A 20,594-nucleotide genomic window follows, 5' to 3' on the forward strand; every position below is an offset into this window, starting at 1 on the left:
CATGGACCTTTAAGACCACATGTCATTATAAGTTTGAGTTTAATATGGAAAATTTGATCTCCAATTTACAGAAAAACAGCTTGTATGCTTTACAGATAACAAACACTTTGAGAAGTTTTTCCAGCCCATAAACCTTTAGAAAGTTGTTATGGGCTTTTTTTTTTTTCTTTTAACATATAAAATCTGATCACATAGGGGAGGAAAGGATGATCTTTGACATCCACATTGGATACATATTAGTTGTACAACCTCTTTATTTGCTTTGTCAGCTGCAGGTTTTAATACAAAAGTACATATTTGCAGTATAATCAGGAAAAAATCTTCTGTCAAGGTGAGTTCAGTTTACTCCTTTCTAATAGAAAACATTGGAGTGGGTTAAAAAAACCCTAATCTCATTTCCTCCTTTATTAATGCTATCTATTAACATTGATTCAATAATGATACAAACCAGTCAACTTCCCTGAAGAATAAAGCATGATACTGCAGTAAATAACTCATAGCAATGTAAACTATGTAAGGCTGTTACAGAACATCTTGGCCTAATCTGTCACAAATTATTTTCTTGCACATTGTTAGGAAGGTGGAAGTAAAGTCAGTTGAACTGGAGGAAGTAAATCAACCTCCTCAGAAATATTTAGAGTAGATAGCAATCTGAAAACTGGGCAATTTGATGTGTTCTTTTTTAGTGACTGGCAAGGATTTTTTCCATATTTTCACTGTCATTGTTAGCCATGAGATTTCTTAGCCTTTCTGCTTCTCAGTTGTGCATTTTCCAATTTGAAAATGAAGTGACTGAGGCAGTATATCCTGCTGTAGCCTGTGGGTCTGCGTTATTGCAATAATTATCACTTCAGAAGCTTGATTCTATAAAAGGCTCCATTTTGCTACAGGATGAGACCATGATCTCTGCCACAGGTTGGGTTTTTTTAAAATGTATAGATAAGTAATATAGGTTTGGTGTGGAAAAATGGAAAGGCTTCTTCTTATTTCATATGAGCAAATAATGGCATGAACTAATTATGAATTATATTATATTATTATAATAATGAATTGACTAATGTTTTCATGTAATTTAAAGTTCTTACCAACACATGTTATAATGATTGTTTAATTTCTTATGTGTTGGTAAAGAACAATGGAATAGTGTCTTTGTTGGAGTACTCTGAGGATGCAATTGAGCTTTTCTTTGGTGGTTGAGGGTTTGTTTTGCCATGGTTTAGCATTGTCTTTTTTGGGCATCTTTTGTTGAGAATATTCCTTCTTTCTAAAACAATTCTGCCCTTCAGAAAAGAGGCAAGAATACATTGTACAGGAGCAATGCTTCCACTTTGTGTGCCTACTGTCCATTCTTATTCTTCATCACATCACCCTTTAGAAAAACCCTTTAAGAATGGATTTTAGGGCCTAAGATCAGCCCCAGCTGCTGAAGTCTATGATCTAAATGGGAACAAACAAAATTTGGGGAAAAAATTGCTCATGTGGCTTTTTAAGAACAAAGAATTTCCTTGCTTCTCCTGTCACTGCAAGTTTATGTCATAGATTTGCCATTCTACATTTTACAATAGTTTTGTCAAGTGGTTTACCAGACCAGGGCATTTAAAGTTGTGAGGCAGATGCTCCTGTTCCTGATACCTAAAACTCACGAGGGTTTAGAGGACAGAATGGTTTGTTTTGATGGCTTGTTCCTGGTGTGCTGAGTTTGTAGGATGGATAAGGAAAAAGTACAAACAAACCCAGCTTCAGATAATTCGATGGCTCCAGGTTCTGCGCCTTTTCAAACACCATCAAGCCTTCCCATGAAATTCTTAGTTTGGTCACTCTTTTTCTGAGCTCTGCCCCTTGTCAGTGACTCCCTTGCCTTTCCATTCCTCATCAGGTGAAGATGAAGCCAGGGACTTTTCCCTGTTTTGCCCAGCACACCCTCAAGAGCCCCTGCAGGTGTTCTGTGAGAGCTGCGACACGCTGACCTGCCGCGGCTGCCTGCTGGCTGAGCACAAGGAGCACAGGTACCTCCCTGCTCAGGGGGCTCTCTGAGGTTCAAAACTTTGCATCTGTGCTTGCCAGATGATGTTGCAGGCTGCTCTGAATTTAGAAGGCACAGAAAACTCACTTTTGTTGACTTGTTCCCAAGTGATTCAACATGCATCTCACTGCCCTCACCTGGCTCTCCCTGTTCTCACCTCTTCACTCACCAACATGGAAAATCATGGTGAGAGAATTTCCCCTTCTTTCACAGGTTCAGGCATCTTGATGAAGCTCTGCAAAATCAGAGAATTATCCTGGAGAATGTCATAAGCAAAGTGGAGGAGAAAAAAAATGGGATTCAGGTTTCAGCTAGACAGATTGAAGACAGGTAATTGCTATGCATTTTCTTTTTTCCCCCCGTGAATGTGGTTGATGTGCAAAAATAATATTTTCACTAAATGTAGGTTAACAGAATTAAATGCAGCTGCTATATTTTTTTTTATTGGAGGGTAGGAAATGATAGGAAGATTAAAAAGATCAAATTCGTATTTAAGTGGTACTGACAAGTCATGGCATTGTAATATATGATTCCGTAGTCTTTGTAAGGCATGTGACAGCTGACTTCAGAGTTAAGGTTTCTTTGTATAATCTGTTTCTGAACTAGAATTTGATGATATTAGAAATAAAGATAATTTTTAAAATACCGTATTTCTTCAAGAAATCTCAAAACAAGCTGTAATTGCACTCCAGACTAACATAAAAATAAAAATATTTAACTATGTGAACTGGATTTCAGCTACTGATTATGCATTTAGTGGCAGCTGGATCTCTCTTCTGCATTAATAAAACCCTTTCAAGAGTACAAATCTGTTTATGCTATTCATAATCTAGTATAAACTGAAAGCTTTTGGATGTATTATGTATGTATTTGTTGACAAAGAGCTAAACACTCTTCTTGGCATGATATTTGGGAGAATCCATCAGCATTAGGATGTCACATCCAGAGAGGGGTGGTCAGGCTTCAGAGAAGTGGGGGAGAATTAATGGGAAATGAGGCAACTTTCACTGCAGTTCTGTCACTAGATCAGTTCTTGTAACAAATAACTGCTGAGCAGTGAATAAATGACATACAGTTGGCTCATCCAGGGATGTGTATCTCTTACTGTAGGTTGCTTGAAGTGAAACATTTGTACAAAAAGGTGGAAAACCAAATAAAAATGGCCAAGATGGTTCTGATGAATGAAATTGATAAACGAACAAATATCCTCCTTGAGCAACTTGAAGTAAGTGAGGCTAGTTTGTTTGATACCTTGGGAAATTAAACTAAATTAAATTTAATCCCAGTGCCAGTGGAAAGAATATAGACTGTGGGAGCTGTTGTTCCTTTCCTCATATTTTCAAATATTTGAGGTTTTTTCTGCAGACTTTTATGTGGAATCAATGGTTGATGAAGATTCAGGGTGAAATGGCAAAATGTTTGCTTATCATGAGTTAACCACAATTTCTAAAGCATTTACAGAGAATATATGTGCACCTTTTGAGTACTTAGAAAACAAACCAGCTTCTGATTTTAATGTTTAATGTTTAATTTAAGGAGCCCATTAGCAGCACAATTAATGCCCTGTTTCAAAAAAGATTGTTTGGTCTAATTTCTGTAACAGAACTTTGAGTTTTGACTCTTCAGTTTTTGGGTGTCCAGTTGAAATACATGAGATTTAATTTTGAAATATACTGAGGACAAAAATTGCTGATCAGAATTTCCAGACAATAAAGTGGTCCAGGTGCAAATTTGATCCAATTCCTACAGCTTTCTTGGGTTATGTTATTCTGTTAGACCAAGGCCAGAATTATGCAGATTGATTGCTCCTTGGAAAATCACTGGTTTTCCTGAGTTCAGACATATCTCCTGAGTTGGATTTGCCTTCTTTTTATGATTGGTGGTTTGAAGAGATTCTGAAGAACAGTGCTGCTGCAAATGCTGCATAGTGTAGTGCCAATGATTCCATGCATGATGTGTGTCTGAGGAATGACAGCTCTTTTCTACTGATTCCCATTATTCACAGAAAATCACCAGTGAAAGGAAGCAGAGGCTGGAGCAACAGCTGCAAGGTGTTGTGGTTTTAGGCAGACAGGTAGAACATGTCCAGAACTTCATCAGCTGGGCCGTGTGCAGTAAAAAAACCATCCCATTTCTCTTCAGTAAAGAGCTGGTAAGAGCAGTGCTTGTTGTGCAGTAACTGTGGGGACTGTTTTAAGGATTTGGTGTTTCTCAAATGAAACATTTTTCACGATCTTAGAATTGCGAATAAAATCATCATCCTTTAATGTGTCACCAGATTGTGTTTCAGATCCAGCGCTTGCTAGAGACAAACTGTAACCCAGACATGGGACCTCCTCTGAAGGTCAGATTTACTTGGGATCCCTCCTACTGGACCAAGCAGCTCTCCAATTTGGGTAAGAAAAATATGATATGCAAGTGTCTAAAGCTAGGCTAGACAGATGCAGACAATACAGTACCTCCCCTAAAGGGCTCTCCTTTTTTTATTTTAACATCCAGCTTTGAAACTCTTGTCATGTTCTGAAGAAAAGCAAGTGTGACTGAACTTTCCTGTTTTTCTCTCCAGTTATATCCATTCACCAAAAGACCATTGAGATGTCAGGTGCTTTCTCAGTGGCCACAGGACCTGAGCAGTGTTGAGACATTTGCAATTGATAGGCAAAAAGATGGCTTTAAGACACTGACTGTACAATAATTACAGTGTTATCTCTATAACAAATGTGCATGCTGTGACTTTGTTTCCCAGCAGCTACAAATTTCACAACTGCAATGGGTTTTTACAGTAAATTCAGCTCAGTGGGCTGATCACTGATCTAAAAGATCAGTTCTCTTCCCATTTTAAGGTGTTAAAAACTAAAAGAGGTAAAATATGATCAAAGGTGCTGCAGGCAGCAATTTTTTCTTGACAAAAAGCATGGACAAGATCATTTCATAAGTTGCTTCTATTCCTAGCTTTTCTGAGTCTCACTACATAAAGTTAATCTCTTTTATTTTTGTCACTTGCATCCTGGAAGCTGTCTTTTGGACCTGTGCTTATGAATGGGAAGATAAACTCACACTTCAATAAAAAATGAAAGTATAAGCCATATTCATCAGTTAAGATAAAATAAGGTCAATTTTTCAAAGCATTTGCTGGGTAATTCTACCGTGAATTCCACTGACATCAGTGGGAGTTTGGTGTGAATTGAAATAGCTAGATAAATATTGGAAAATTTGTCTTGAATGTATGTTGGCAGACTGTTTGGATAGGATATTTTAATATCTTTTATATTTGAAATGTGAGTGATGGTCATTTCCTTGTCTACAGTTTTTATTGTGTAAATTCATCAAGACCACAGGAGGAAGTAAATTTGCTGGTTTTTTTCCCAGGGGGTTTCACAATGGAAGGTGGACACCTTTCTCACCCAGATGTGCTGCTCTGTGGAAATATTCAAGGTTTGCAAAGCTCTCTGTATCACGGGCATCATTCCCCAGCCTCCCAGCTGGAGAACAGCCATCCACACCAATTCCCATCTGCAGTCCAGCGCTCTGCGCCGCTCTGCTGCTCCCACTGCCTCAGCATTCCTCCTCCAAACAAGCCTCAGCCTTCTTACCAAGACATGAACCACCATAAGAACTTCCTCCAGCCTCCTGCCCTTCCCCAGCAGCACTTCCCTCTGCAGTACAGCCTGCAGCAGCAGGACAGGGAGCCACGGGGAGCTGCCCAGCCCGTGAAGCTCCCTCAGGCTGGGCTGGAGCAGCAGCCACGCTCAGAGCCGGAGAGCCTGTCCGGGAGGGTGGGAAAGCCTTGCCAACCCCAGCAGCTGCAGCAGAGCTGTGCTGTTGTGTCCCACGAGGCTCAGCAGCTTCACACGAGCCACCCACAGGCACCTTTGCAGGCATCAGCTGTGCAAGTGCAGCTCGGCCACCTCCAGAAGATGAAATCTAGCCGTGTGCTGCCGCCAGCCCCACAGCAGCCACTGCCATCCCCACCGCCAGCTCCCGACGAGAGCACCCACAAGCAAGTCATCCAGCAGAGCCTGGACATCATGCACCACCAGCTCGAGCTGGAGGAGATGAAAAAGGATCTGGAGCTTCTCCTGCAGGCCCAGGGACAGTCCAGCTTGCAGCTGAACCAAGCCAAGGCACCTCAGCATGTTCAGCAGACCATAGTTGGTCAGATCAACTACATTGTGAGGCAGCCAGCCTCAGTGCAGCAACAAATCCAAGATGAAGCACAAGTAAGTTCTCTCAAAGTTATCTCCTACAGCATTTAGTCAGTGTCAGTTCAGAAATGGGACACACCTTTTGAGATTTCGTGCATTTCTCTAAACTTTCTGTTGGTGTCTTGATGTATGCAGCACAGAGGCTTCATGCCTCATGCAGATTGGGCCAGAATTTTCTGTGAAGTGCTGTACAAACACCCTGGATCCCAAAGATCTGAATCTCTAAATAGACAATGTGAGCAGCAGTGTGGGAGAATGAAAGCACCATCACTTCTCCCTTTCAAGCAGGTGACTGGAGCACTGCAGTAGTTTCCATCTCAACTCTGTTTTTTACTGGAAACATTAAGCCCTGAGTCCTTCAACAGGATTCAATTCTGAATTATTATTGAAGACAGTGAAGACAATGATTTCTTGGTCTGAGAGTTATTTCCCATCCTAGTAGCTGCTCTTGCTGCTGCATCATGTCCTGTAAGATTATCATCATTATCCACACATGCTGTTGTGCTACAGCTTTGTCAGCAGGGCTAATCTCTTCCCTTTTCCTCTGCTAGTAAAAATCCTCCTTTTGAAAGAGGGGCAGTGCTTGGTGGTGAGCATTCAAACTACAAGGCAGATGAACTGCAGAATAGGGTGGCTTGGAAATTAATTTAAAATGGTGGAAAGGTGTCTCAGACTTCCCATTGTGTAAATTCTGTGGAGCTGCCACCTTGTATAGTCCTCAAAGTAGGTCACCTTTAAGAGCAGACTGTAGGCTTTTGGAATAGCTGTACGTTTCAGCAGCTTTGAGTCCTTTTTTTTCTTTTTAAGTAATTCATTAATGTTTGAGAGAAATCTTTCTCCATTTCTCACTCTACTTAGGGTAGCCTTGAACATCTCTGTTGTTTTAGAGTATTTTGGGCTTGTCATAATGTGTATGCTGTGAGTTGATGTAAACTTGTTACCATTTTTCTGAGAGCTTGAAGACACAAATTCTTATTTGTGATTTGTAGGTCTGTGAGAGCTCCACAGAACCTGATGCCCAGAAACCTGTTGTTCCTCTGGACAAAAGTGACAGTCCCTCCCTGTCACACTCATTAGATGAAGAAGCCAGTGCCAGGAGCCACTCCCCTGAGAGCACACTGCAGCAATCAGCTTTCCATCCGGTGAGAAAGGTATAAAGAACTTCTTAAAAAAAAGGGGGGGGAAAAACATGATTTGATAACATTGAATATGGCATTGGAGTTTGAAGTCAGGTGGAAAAAATTAAAATGCAGTAAAAGTCAGCCAATTTTGGAAGGCAGTCACAGCCTAACCTTGTGTGCATCTCCCAGTAAGGTGCCAGGATGACCAACTCTTCTAGAGACTGATAGTGTTTAGATCTGGCTGGCATGGTTGTTAAGCATGACCTGGCAAACAAATAGGAGCTCTATTTCTTCACTGCCTAAGTTCTGTCTGGCTGCTATGTCTAGGGATTTAATTACTAGCACTTGCTAACTACTGTACTAGAAGCAGTTAATTTGAAAAAAATAAAAAAAAGCAAGAGTCAGAGATGGTGATGAAATCAGGCCTGAGAAACACTCTTCAAAATAGTTGCCCAAGAAATAACAACACTGATTACTACTAAAGGTGTGGTGCCTGAAAGGGATATAATTCTGTTATACTTATTCACATTGTTGAATTATAAGCAGAAAAATCACACTTTCTGTATATCTAGAATATTTTAGTACATAATAGAGCCAGGCTTTGGTCTTTCCATCTACTGTGAGGCTCTGACTATTGAAGAAGCAGCATGAACAAAACCAGGAAAACCAATACTTATCAGCAGACCCTTGCTGGCTCTGGATATCACCTGTGCTTTTGGAGCAGAGAAACTGCCTTTTACTTCTCTGCACAGTTTGTTTGAAGCAGTCCCAGCAACACATCATACTCAGGTTGCTCAAATTGTTACTTCAGTGCATGACTCGTTTCGTGTACTCTGTAGAAGCCTTTCATGGATATTTTTCTCTTGGAATTTGTATGTGGAATATTGTGGAAGCACTTGTCTTTCCTTTCTAGCCTCAAAAAGCAAGTTATTTTTCCTTCTTTTGCGTGTGACTCTGTTGATGCAACATATTTATGATGCAATACCCATCCAGAGAACTGTTGGAAATCCCTTTGGGAGTTGCAGGGATATGGGCCTGGAAGCAGCATGCAAATCAGATTTGAAAACCACAAAGAAATCTGTTTCAAGGACCTGTAATGAAAGGTTATTCCCAACAGCTTAAGCAAGAAAAGTCAGAAAGAAGGAAGAAAATGGAAGCAGATGTGCAAGAGAGAGAGACTAGCGTAGTGTGATGGGAAAAGCAGGAGGAGTAAAGGAAAAAGGGCTGATTTGTTGCTGTAGGAATTAAGAAGGTGGTGAGAGGAAGATATTCCTAGGAAATAAAAAAGGGATTTTATTTCTAATGGTGTTGAGTAGTGTATGCTCTTGTGCAGAAAACAGTTTGGTTTTTGAGGTGCTGGGTGGCTTTTCAAGAAATGAGAACTTTCAACAGCTGCAGTACCCCATCTCTGCTTGTATTCATCTCTTCTAATGAGCTATTAGAGTTGAAGACATCTGGATGGGATGAAGATACTAACTCTGAGCTCTGGCAATGGCAAATTAGAAATGATGAAGAGAAACAGCACAGCGAATAAATTCTTGAAATATAATCTTCATGAATGCTCTTGAAGTCTGACTGCTTTTGCTGACAATTGGATTAAATCTGAGTTTAAATGGGAGATTGGCTCCTGTTTAAGAACAAGGGAATGTGTCTATTCATTCTCATCTCTGGTTCACCTGATGCAATGTTTTTATACTCATCTCCAGACAAAAATTTCTGCATAGGTGTGTGTCCATGCACTCCCACATGGCCTCTGCTCAGAACATTTCATCTCTCTCAAGATCTTGGAAGACATGGAGAAAATTAGTGTGGAAAAGCCTGAAATACTTGAAAAAGATGGTAGAGAAAATGGCTAGATAAATTTTTGCTACACGAAGAAGAGCTGTGTTCTGTCTCTTGGAGAGTAATTGGTGTTGGACTTCATGGTCTTGTGTTGCATTTCTGCTGAACTCTGACAGCCTTCAGCTGGGCACAGTATTCCCAGTGGAATACATAATTCCCTGTCTGCTGAGATTGTTTCATTAAGGAGAAAGCAGTGTGCACCTGAGTTAACTGTTTAGTGATAAGGTTGCCAAGATCTGTCCAATAAATAAATAAAAAATTTCTTTAGCCCAGTGGTTTTCTTTATTTTGGAGTGGGGCGAGGCTTGATTGCTCACGTAATTAAACCTCTGTGTGTTAAGTTTGAAACATGTTTATGGTATGAATTTAATATTATTGACTGATAACTAGATGAATTGTCTGCACACAAGATCATATTTATTTGTAAAGCAATATAGAGAAGATACTATTAATAGTTTGGGATTTTAATAGTTTGAGATGGCTTTCCTTTGTTTTGCTCATTTTCAGATGTTAATGGTGATATTTTGTCAGTCTTTGTCTTCCTGTGTATTCTCCTAACTCTTCTTTTTCTGTGAATTAATTTTTTTTGTGCAGAGTAAATCTTTCTATACTTAGACCATCGATTTTTTTGATAAGAATCAATTACTGCACTTTGCATAATTTTGGGCTTGATTAGCACCTTTGAAGAATGCAGCACTAGGAATAAAAGTTTTCTGTCGCTGTGGAAAATGGATATAATTTTCCCTTCATATTCCCCTGTCAGAATACTTCCCTCTCATAGCCAGGACCTCTGTTTTGGATTGTGGAGTTGCTCTGTCTTCATGCCTGTCAAATACCCAACCTCTCCAGTAAGAATTTCAGCAAGACAGAGAACAGATTTCTGAATAACTTTGGTGTTACCTGAGCTTCAGTTCCAGGGAGTTGTGCCAAGCTCTAGCAAACAGGTTTTACACAAGCTTTGGAATTGCTAAATTGCAGTGTGGAGGAATGAGTACTCAATTAGTTTAACAGTTTTGTGGAAAGGGTTACCAACCTTCTGCAATGACATTATCTTGCTGCTTTTACAGAGTATGATATCCAGTGATTAATTTGTGCACAGGGCTAGAGAGGTCATCTACTCTGGAACAAAGGCAAGAATAATAACATGTTATGGACCTAATTGTGTTTTCAGGAGTAATAATAGGAATACAGTCTGTTTTGTTTGCACATCCCTAGTTCTTATTTCGGGCTGTGATGAGCAAGAGGTCTAAAGGCTGCATCTAGTATTTGAAGAAATGTCATGATTACTGTACATCTAGAGCACAGATCTGTAATTTGAGCCTCAGGGACCACTGCTACAGACATTGGTGTTGATGCAGGGCCAGCTGGGCATCTCTCCTACTCACAGTCCATAAAGTGTACCACTTTCTGTAGTCTGGAGCAAGACCTCTACTTTGAGAGGGAGCATTCCTTGTCTTGTCCAGCTGTTGAGTTGGCTCAACTCAACAGCAGTGCAATATTTTGTACCTTCCCCACTCATCCTAAAAAAATTGGCTTGGGCAGGTGTGGTCCTGCCTTCCAGGACACAGATCAGTTGTGAGTTGATTGGACAACATTTGGTTCTGCTCCTCAGGTTTGGTTATATTCCTTAGCAATCCTGGAGGGTTTTTCCCCTTGAGCTGTTAGCTCACCTTCTGCTTTAAGTGAATCTCTGAATATGTTGTGCACCGTATTAGTAAATCATCACTGAACAGCTGCATCTGATTCTTTATAGCTATAGCCAGCAGCAGATCCTCAGGGAAGGGCTTCAGAAACAGGCAAATATAATCTGATGGTATCCCTGATTCTGAAAGCCAGCACTTTAGGGACTTTCTGACCTGAAGACTGTACCCAGACAACTGTGTTTTGGAGCTCTTCATGGACTCCTTCCCTATGAATTTGTCTAATTCACTACTGTGGGTCCATTTTAATACTACTGGTCTCCTCAGCATTCCACAGCAACTGAGTTGTGCATTGCATGAGAAGTTCCCCTGTTGTTTACCTTAAGTCTGTTGCCTGATAGTTCAGTCAGATGCCTTCTAGTTCTTGTATTAGGAAAAACAGTGAATAATCACTCTGTATTCACCACATTCATAATATCTGTATTTTATTGGTCAGTATTTAATTCACTCTCAAAAGTTTCTTTTTGAAGCTGAAAAGTGACCACTTGGAGTCAGGTTTTTCTTTCATGAAAACCACTCAGTACTTTGGTTCTCTATATCTTTGGCCATTTCCCCCATACTTTGTGGTTTTGATAAATCATTTTTGAGGCACGGTGACCAGAAATAGTAATGAAAGTGTAACCACATGGCAATGTTGTATAGTGCATTATATTTGTTGTGTTCTTTATGATTTGGCACAAGTCCCAGCTTCTTAGTTCGAGAGCTCTGTTTGTCTGAAACACCATAAGGTACCTGAAATGGGGAAATCCTAGGAAATATTCCATGCCATCCAAGAAGCACTCTTCAGAGCACTCTGAGTGGCTTCTGTTTTATTCCAAGTATATGTTGTGGTGGCAATTCATGCCAGACTAACACGGTGACAGTTCGTGGTGAAACTTTTTTTCTTTAAAAACACATGAAATTTGTGGAGAGGTGGCTGGAGGAGAGAGCATTTTAATTGTTCTTAGTATTGCACAGAGCGTGTTGTGTTTCCTTAGTGACTGAAAGTAATAATAATTTAATATCCAACCCTAGAACTTCAAATCCAAGCTTGGGACCAAAGTGGGTTTGTTGTTGCTATTTCCCCCCCCCCTTAATTACTATTAATTTTAGAGGAATTAGTGATGTAGGAAATAACAGCCTGGAATTTAGGGTCCTATGAATTTCTAAAGTAACAGAGCATGCTTTTTACTTTACAGAATTGAACTGCTTACAGCTCAAATGCCTCCATGCTTAATGCAATTAGGTACATTTCCCAGAATGTTAATTTTACAAACCCTTTTTCCTTTGACCTGAAAAAAAAAAAGGATAAATAAAACATGATGCTGCTTGCTCCATGCAATCTCTTCCTCCTTCCACTTTAAGCCTGCTCCAGTTTATTCAGACAAATTGAGAAGGAAGATTTGGATTCTTTATTTTCTCCTGAAAGCGGAAAGGAAATCCTTGGGATTCTGTTCTGAAGCTGGGAATGGGAAGCATGTGCAGGCTGTGTTATCAGCACTGCTGTGTTAAGCAGCTGGATTGGAGCAGTACATTTGTTTAACCTTCCAGCATAATGAGCTGCCAGGGGGATTGCTCCACTTAATAGCAGCCGTTCATTACTCTGCAACCATTTGCAGCGTGGTATTTCTCTCATAGCAAAGAGAATTGGCTCTTCCCAGTTTTAGCTTCCTTTATCAGTGACACTTAATGTCAACAGCCCTGAGACTTTGCCAAAACAGTCCTAACAAATCCTAATCCCACTGTTTCAAGGTAAGTATTTTGCTTCTCAGAATTCTTCTGTATTGGTGCTGCATGTTTACACTGGACCTTTTTGAATGCAACAGTGAGCAAAGAAATATTTGAACTGAAGCATATGTTTATTTTTTTGTTCTCTGAAGGCACTTTGCATGTTCTTTCTTCTTACCTTTCACTGCCATAGCTAAGAAAATTGTGGTAGAAGGCATTTTGGGGTGGTGATGCTGCTGCCATTGTATTTATCATAAGGATCATCAGACCAAAATTAATTATGAGGCAATGAGAATTCCATTTATAGTGACACAGATGTAGTTCAATGTGCCAGACTGTACATTAAAATGTCAAAAAGTTCAAAATCAACCAACAGTTGAAGCTACCCTCTGCCCAAGAGAATAATTAATGCTTGTTGTTTTTCAAATGTTGCAATATAAAAGCAATAGAGCTTTTATAAAAAGGAGATAAATCCTTTAAAGGCATCCCATTTGCAAAAACTAGCTGAACTGTCAAGGGAAAAGAGAAATTTTTGCTAATGGCAAAAGAAATGATTATTTTAGGGAGTGAATTAATAGTCTATTAATGAGCCTTGTTCCCAGTGCATTGTTCACTTCACACTTGACAGCAGCTCCATGGATCAGGATGGAATGTGTCTGTTCTTAACTGTGAGTTTTAATATTTTGCACTGAAAGATCATAATGTTGCTTCATCATTAAAATAACCACAAAATTAACTTTTGCCCCAAGGGAAAGACAGATGGCAGTTTGATGGCCTCATTATTCTTTTTAACAAGAGTGAGGTTTTACATTGGCTTATATAATCTCAAAAGATCTCTGAAGGAACTGATGAAGAGTAAAAGAGGATATAACCATACCATGCGATTGAATTTCACCTTTTTCTGAAAACTATAGCTATAACAAAATCTTACCTGTGTGTCCATACTTTTTCTTTTATTTTTTTTTTTTGCCTTCTTCAGTAGGAGTCATCCAGTGACTACTCTGAGCAAGGAAACTTGTTTCAGTGGAGCCAGGAGTGATGCTGCCTGGCCTTAGGAGGGGTAACATTTCACCTGAGTTAGACAGAAGGTCAGGTCTCAGTACATGAGATGATGGCACATGCTCATCAGTGAGCATAGGAAGATGTGGTGAGCAAATTTGGGTGGTGTGTGTGCCATGTGTGTGCCTCAGCAGGGCCATTCCTGATGGAGCACAGCTCTAGGTAGTTCCTATTGACTCAGGAATTTGTGGATGCTTCATGCTTTGGAGAACCTGACTAAATAAATATTTAACTACCTCACAGGGGCTTAATTAATGCTCGCAGTGGACTTTGAAATAAGGGGAAAAGGCAAGGGCTGATTACAGTTCATCTTCAGCTCAAGCTTGAACTCTGCTTGTTTTATTTTTTCTGTAAGTGATATGGCAACAGTTCACATGTTAATTTTGCCATCTGAAAAAGGCTTGTGATAAAAGGAGTGATGGAATGGAAAGGAAAATGTGGATTTGGTAGGTCACATTTGTCACTGCATGTGCAGGAGCCCCTCACAAGCAAATTGTGATGGCAAACAAACACTTTTGATCTCTGTGGACTTTAGGATGTGTGGCCATGAAAAGTGGATTCCTTGCTGACCTATGTGTATAACTTTGGTTGCAATGTAAGGTTGTTCAAATGTGAGGTGGGAAGAACATGTTGGAAGAGCTCCAGCTGCTTCCAAACAGTTATTACAGCTCAGACAGCTTCAATTCCTTTGACTCAAGGGAGGAGTCAAATGTCATTTGACTCAAGAGGAGGAGAATGAGCAATTCCCTGGCTGCAGGAACCCAGTGCTCCCTGGGATGCCTCCTACAAGGAGGGACTATTTAAAGTAAATTCACTGGAGGACTGTGTGGTAGAAGGGCACAGACCTTCCCTAGCTCTGCAGAAGAGCTGACCTCTTTCTGTCTCAAATGCAGGTTTATTTTGTCTCATCAAATTAACTGGTCACTGTTCAGGCAAAGCTCACTGTTCAGGTTGTAGCCTCTATTGCAAATTGACAAAAAGGGAATTAAATTACATGCCTAGGTGTAATTAATGTCTGTGGGCAGTATTCTCTTTGCAGATAGTTGGTGTGCATTGCAAGCAGAGGAATTCAAGGCTGACTTTGGCATGATGTAGGATTTACACATCTGACAGCTCAGTCTAGGCTGCAGTCTTTACTACCGTGGGCTTAAGATGGGCAAAATTATCAAAATCCAAAATGGAGTATAAGTTGAGAAAAATACTAATTAAATTATGCAGATGAGTCCTGTCTCAGATTCACTTCTTCATCACATCTCCGCCTCTAGCGGAGAAATAAGTACAACAGAATATTTAAACTCTAATTCAGCTGCAATGGACACATTTCTAGTGTCTTCCTTTATATTACAGTGGGTGCTACCCATTGTATTGCAGTCAAATGAAAAGGATATAGTCAGACAATTGTCAAGGGTGAAACACCAATGATGAAATCAAGGTTGTGTATTCAGGTGACACAGATCTGTACACTTCTTGAGACTGCTTATGTTTGCTTCACATGGATGCCAGAATTGTCTTGTTTTCAGTGTTATCACATATCCCTGGATGTGAGGCAGCTCACTGAAGTCACCTAGATGGTGGATTTGCTTTGGTTTGTGTAAGAGTATCTCTGTGGGTTTGGCAGTGACAAATCATGAGACAGTAAAAAATATGAATTGATACCACAGTAAATGTTCCCTTTCTTTGGAAACTGGACATGTTTCCTTATTAGGACATGTAGGATGTTTCTGGATTTACTCTGTGATATTTAAAGGGTAAATGCCTTAGGTTTTAATGGGACCAACTCACTAACTAGCATAAAGTTTCCAGCATCATTAACAGGAACAAAATCTTCATGCACTCTTGTGTCAGAGTTAAATCTTATTTCTTCTGAATCATTTTTCTCAGTGAAGTGATCTGCTTATTTTTTAATAAAATGATAAATTTTCTGATTTGAATCTCATTTCTTCTGGAAGATCTTAATGGAAAATAATAGGGTTTTTATCAAGGACTGGTCTGGTACAGTATTCTACATACTTAGATTTCCTGATCCCAAAATCAGAATCTCTTTAATTGATGTCAGGAAGACTTTTTTTTTGTAAGACACAGAAGAGTAACCCAACTGCCTTCTTTTCCAGTTTTCAGTTTTAATGGTGGAAAATCTAAAGCTTTTGGAAGTAGTATAGGATTACAGTAGATTCTTACAGCCCTTGTAACACAACTGTTTGATTATGTCAAGCTGAAACTGAGCATCTCATCTATTATAGAAAGGACCAGTAGCATTTTGCTGCTGAAAAGCTCATTAATGTATTGGTTTATTTTTCTTCTTGCCTTTCCCAGCATTCAGCATCCTTGAGCTTTGTGGGCTTCCCAAACTGCTCAGAAATGGAATTATCTCCAGCAAGGTTATCCAGCTCGGCTGACCCTCAGGTGAAAGGTGCAGCTGCTGTGACACTTGGCCTGTCCCCAAACAGCCTTTGTGACTGTGAGACTCCACCAGAGCCCCTGCCCAGCTACAGCCTGGCTCTGGGCACAGCTCCCAGTGACCTGAGCCCTGGGGCTCCTGCTGGCCTCACACCAGGGGATGCATGCCAGGGAGGCACTAAATGCAAGGTAGGGATGGCTCAAACTCCTCTGCTGAGAGAGAATCAGCTTTCATTTACAGCACGGGTTATTATTGTTAGTCAAATTGAATTGCTATTTCAATGGGCTAAGTTTTCCTTATCTGGTATTTGAAGACTGATTACAAATTATTTTCTTAACATGGAAAGAATGAAAACTGATAATAAAACTCTGCATTTCTTTCTCCCCTGCCCCCTGAAGCTGGAGAATGAAGACCTCAATGCTGTAGATTGTTTTCTAGAAAACAGCTTTGCTGCTGCTGGGCAAGAGGTAGTTAACGAATTAACTCTTTCTATGCAAAAAGTGATGGAAGAACCTATTAATCTTTCAATCAAAAAATCTCAGCACTGCACTTCTCCTTCTGAACTGCCTGGCAACACTTCTTTCCTTCCTGTGAATGACAGGATGAGACAACCTGGAAGCAAAGAAGGTACTGGGCATTTAATTATTTCCTTTAGATTTTGGGGTTTTTTTTCTTTCTTAGCACTGTACATTGCAAGCATTGCAGAGCAGTATGCTTATTAATATACTTACATGTAAATGTGCTTTTCCAGCAAGCTTCAAATATAATCAGAGTACTTAATCCAGCGGAAAAGTGTGTTTGATCTCATTTATGGAGGAAAAAACATGGAAATGATATGCTTTGAATTTGTAACATCCCTCATCTGTGAGCCAGAAGCGAGTGTGTCTGTGTGAAGTACCTGGAGTATTAGCTCTCTTAGAAGCACTCCTGTTAATGAGACCTGCAGTTATGACTATTGAAGAGCTGGTTTGAAGAGTCCAAATTCAATTAAGAAAACCCACGTTACTTCCGAAATGTAATGTGCCTTCTGCTGAGTCTGTCACATCAGTAGAACACCAAATTTCTGTTAATACATTGCACAGTATGTGCCTTTGCTTGGCTCTGTCTGGTGTGGAACATTCCCTTCAGCCAAGGCCTGTTTCTTCAGCCCTAATGGAGAATTAGACTTTACTTAACTCTTTTCATGGGCAAATTGCCAGCATCGTTGTGCTGCACTGTAAAGCCTCCTTCCTGCAAACTCTGGAAGTCAATGGAACTATTCATGCAAGCAAGGGATTGCAGGATCAAGCAGTTATCCCGTGATTTATGCCAACATTTGGCTGCATTTCTCTATAAAAGATGAACGAATATTTCTGTCTCTGTGCTGTATTTTTATTCAGATAATTCTAATTAGTACAAAGGAGGCCTAGCCCAGTGAGCCAAGGAAATGTACGTCTTCTCTTCTGTGTCCCATGCCAAATTGTGGCAATTATGCCACAATGATTTGTGTGAGTTTCAAGAATCAGGAGCACCTGTAAAAAGCTGTGCCTCAGCCAGGTTCAAGTGTCTCTGGGATGAGCAGCTTTGCTGTTGTCACTGTTTGAGGGCAGACCTGAGGAGATGCAGTCACTAGGGCACCGTAAAATATGAGTTCTGCTGCAAAGGCAGTGTTATCCCTGCTGGTGGCTTCAGCAGTGCTCTGCTGCCAAGCCTCATTCCTTCTGGCATATGTCTCCCATGACTCATCCTTTTCTGATATTAAACCTAAACATTTTGGCTTATTTTAAAACAAAATATTTCTTATCCTAGGCACAAGGGATGTGGTAAAAATTGTATAAAATGTCATAATTTCCCCTCTTACAGCCGCTTTTCTTTCTTATGACTTGCATAAACACCCTCCCCTCCTCTTCTATTTCCCAGACTAAACAAATCTGATGGTCTCAGTCTTTCCTCGGGGGTCAGGGATTTGATTTTTTCAAAACCACCTCCTTCATGCTGTGCTATTTTGGGCTCTCTGCAGCTAAGGAATGCTGCCCACAGCCAAACAGTGCTGCAGCTGAGGTCTCAGGGGTGCCATGTAGAATCAGAGTATCAGCTCCTTGTGTTTTACATTTCCTGCTGCTGGTAATACCCTGCAGGATGGCATTTCTCTCTTCTGCAGCAGCAGCAGCATTAGGTGGTTGACTTGAGTGTAGTGAACAGTCCACTTTAACCTTTAGTTCCTTTGAAGAACAGTTCCCTGGTCACTTGTTTTCCTTTGGGATTACACTTATCTGACCCTTCATGAGCTTAATACAGTTACCTCAATTCAGTCTTACTGATTAAGGGGATTTTTTTTCTCTTGTGTATTAAGGTCTATTTGTAACTGAAAAGATTCTCCACAATGCCACCCCTCTAGTTTGGTGTTTTCCGCACATTTCATGGTTTTGTGGGCCAAGTTGCTGACAGAAATGTTGGCTGATGTAGTAACCCAGGACTACTGGAACATCCTCTGCTTTGACAGAATGCAACGAGAGCTGCTCCTTCAGCTTGGAGGGCAGTCTCCCTTTAGTAACTCTGTCCATGTCAGGACTACCCACCCTTCACCTGAGCAACAATCATAAAAAAATAATGCCTCAGGTGTGATGTGAAATGCACCATTCCTTGTTAGTCTTGATTTTATTGTGTTTCCTGTGGCTGGAAAAAACAGAGAATCTTAGAAGCACGTTGCCTTCAAGCCATGTGTTGAGGTACCATTGGCCTGAGCTAGATTTCCTTTTTAAAAGCATGTTTTCCTGGCCCTTGCTTATCTCAAGATAACCATGACAATAGGTTTGTTTCTTGTGAGTATTGGCTATGTAAAACTAATTCCCAACAAAAGGAGTTATTATGAAATTGTTCAGTGGATTTTTATTTATGAGTGCATCCACCAGGACATTTGTCTTTACTCTCTCTCGTCTCCCCAGAATTGTGTTATTACTTGTGTTTAATATCAGTCAAACACTACAGCTATATGCTGATATAGCTACATAAACCCCCAGCTAAATGCTTATATAGCAGATAGTTTTGAATTCATGTGTTTATAGGTTAGAGACCTTGGAGGAAAGAAAATAATTATAGTGTAACTTTTGCCCCTCAGTGGCAGATGTGAGACACAATTTTCTTCCTGTTTTCAAGTAACTGGAATTATCCAGAAGCTTCTTAGCATGGAGCTGGAGACCACAAAGATTTCCTGAGCCTCGGGGGTTCAGACCTCAGTAGGTCTGTTTTTCTCAAGTGAAAGCTCTTTAACAAAGAGGATTATTTACGTTTTTCCATGTGTATGGATGAATGTGATATGGCTGTGTACATATATAATTCCCTGGGAATGAAACCATTTCCACAAAATATTTCATAAATGCTCCTCATATTTAGTACAGAAGCTGTGGTTACAAGTAAAAAAGAAAGACAAAGGCTCTGCACCAGAACAGAAAATAGCATACACACTTTCTATACATATAGATAAAATGATTCCATAATTCACTTGTGATATCATATTAAACACCAGTCAGAAGTACATGAATATTGAAGTACTTTCTACCCTAATCTGCCTGTGATATTATAAATATTTTATTCGTTTTCTTATCTTCTGTTCCAGATTCCAATAACTGTGAAAAGGAACATTTTGAAATGGATATGAAAAGCAATCAGAATGTCAGGTATCAGAGTATTTTTTTTTTTAATACAAAAGCACTGGCTGTGAAATTTTATGCATGTATTTAGAAAATTTGTCATACTTAATGATGATGATGGAGAACTTAAAAAGAATTCTAGATTCCTTATAGATAATAGTTCTGAAAGTTGTGAAGTGTTCTTAACCTTGAAAACAACAATGGAAAAGAAGTGGTGAAATAATGTATTTCTGTGTAGTTTTCAAGAATGAATAAGTATTTGCAAATGTATCTCCCTTGAACAATTAGAAAATAGTAAGTCCCAATGAAACTTAAAATAAGAACAGGATTAATATTATCTCAAGAACTTTGTAAAAGTTTGTTTTCAGCTCCTGCTGTGATAATATGTTAAAGTTGATAATGTGCTATGCTTCTGTTGAAGCCAGCCACACTGAAAAGTATCAAGCACAGCTTAAACTGGGATAATTCAAACAAAAATCTACAGAGCTAGGCAAGGTTTTAGCACAGAAGTTAGTTATGTATTTACACATCTGATTCATTTAAAGTGATTTCATTCACATTTCTTAAAGGATTGGCTTGTGAAAAAATGTCCAGATTTTCAGTGTTTGGCCACTAGAATCACACTTACAAAGGAGAAGGAGCACAAATGACAGTGCATGAAGCTGAGCAGTGAGGAGAATTTTGTGGAATATGGCTGAATGTAACCATGTGTCCTTCTGACTGCAGAGGTGCCCCGAAGGAGCAGAAGATCCCCTATGTGCGGCTGGAGCGTCTGAAGATCTCAGCCTCGGAAGTGGGGGAGCTGCCCGTGTTCAAGCTCCAGCCGCAGGACAGCGAGCAGGAGGGCAATTTCCTGCTGGTCATTGAGTGTGGGACACGCTCTTCAAGCATGTCTATAAAGGTGTGTGAGG

General features: G+C 40.0%; 1 protein-coding gene across 4 annotated transcripts in view; it reads left to right on the plus strand.

Annotated features, from left to right (window-relative positions):
- TRIM66 (tripartite motif containing 66) overlaps positions 1-20,594 on the plus strand; it is a 43,974-nt gene that overhangs the window by 14,558 nt on the left and 8,822 nt on the right. For 2 of the 4 annotated variants that reach the window (XM_085063177.1, XM_085063179.1), the window contains 11 exons: positions 1,877-2,006; positions 2,237-2,353; positions 3,134-3,248; positions 4,029-4,175; positions 4,302-4,419; positions 5,393-6,243; positions 7,218-7,379; positions 15,970-16,242; positions 16,453-16,681; positions 19,650-19,710; positions 20,410-20,584. In XM_085063177.1, coding sequence (XP_084919303.1) covers positions 1,877-2,006; positions 2,237-2,353; positions 3,134-3,248; positions 4,029-4,175; positions 4,302-4,419; positions 5,393-6,243; positions 7,218-7,379; positions 15,970-16,242; positions 16,453-16,681; positions 19,650-19,710; positions 20,410-20,584 — 2,378 coding nt within the window. Of the gene's footprint in view, positions 1-1,873; positions 2,007-2,236; positions 2,354-3,133; positions 3,249-4,028; positions 4,176-4,301; positions 4,420-5,392; positions 6,244-7,217; positions 7,380-15,969; positions 16,243-16,452; positions 16,682-19,649; positions 19,711-20,409; positions 20,585-20,594 lie in introns of all 4 variants that reach the window. The other 2 variants (XM_085063178.1, XM_085063180.1) reach the window with 1 other exon arrangement.

Source organism: Lichenostomus cassidix, chromosome 5 (genome assembly GCF_008360975.1).
Source record: "Lichenostomus cassidix isolate B80296 chromosome 5, HeHo_3.0, whole genome shotgun sequence".
NCBI classification, from domain to species: Eukaryota; Metazoa; Chordata; class Aves; order Passeriformes; family Meliphagidae; genus Lichenostomus; species Lichenostomus cassidix.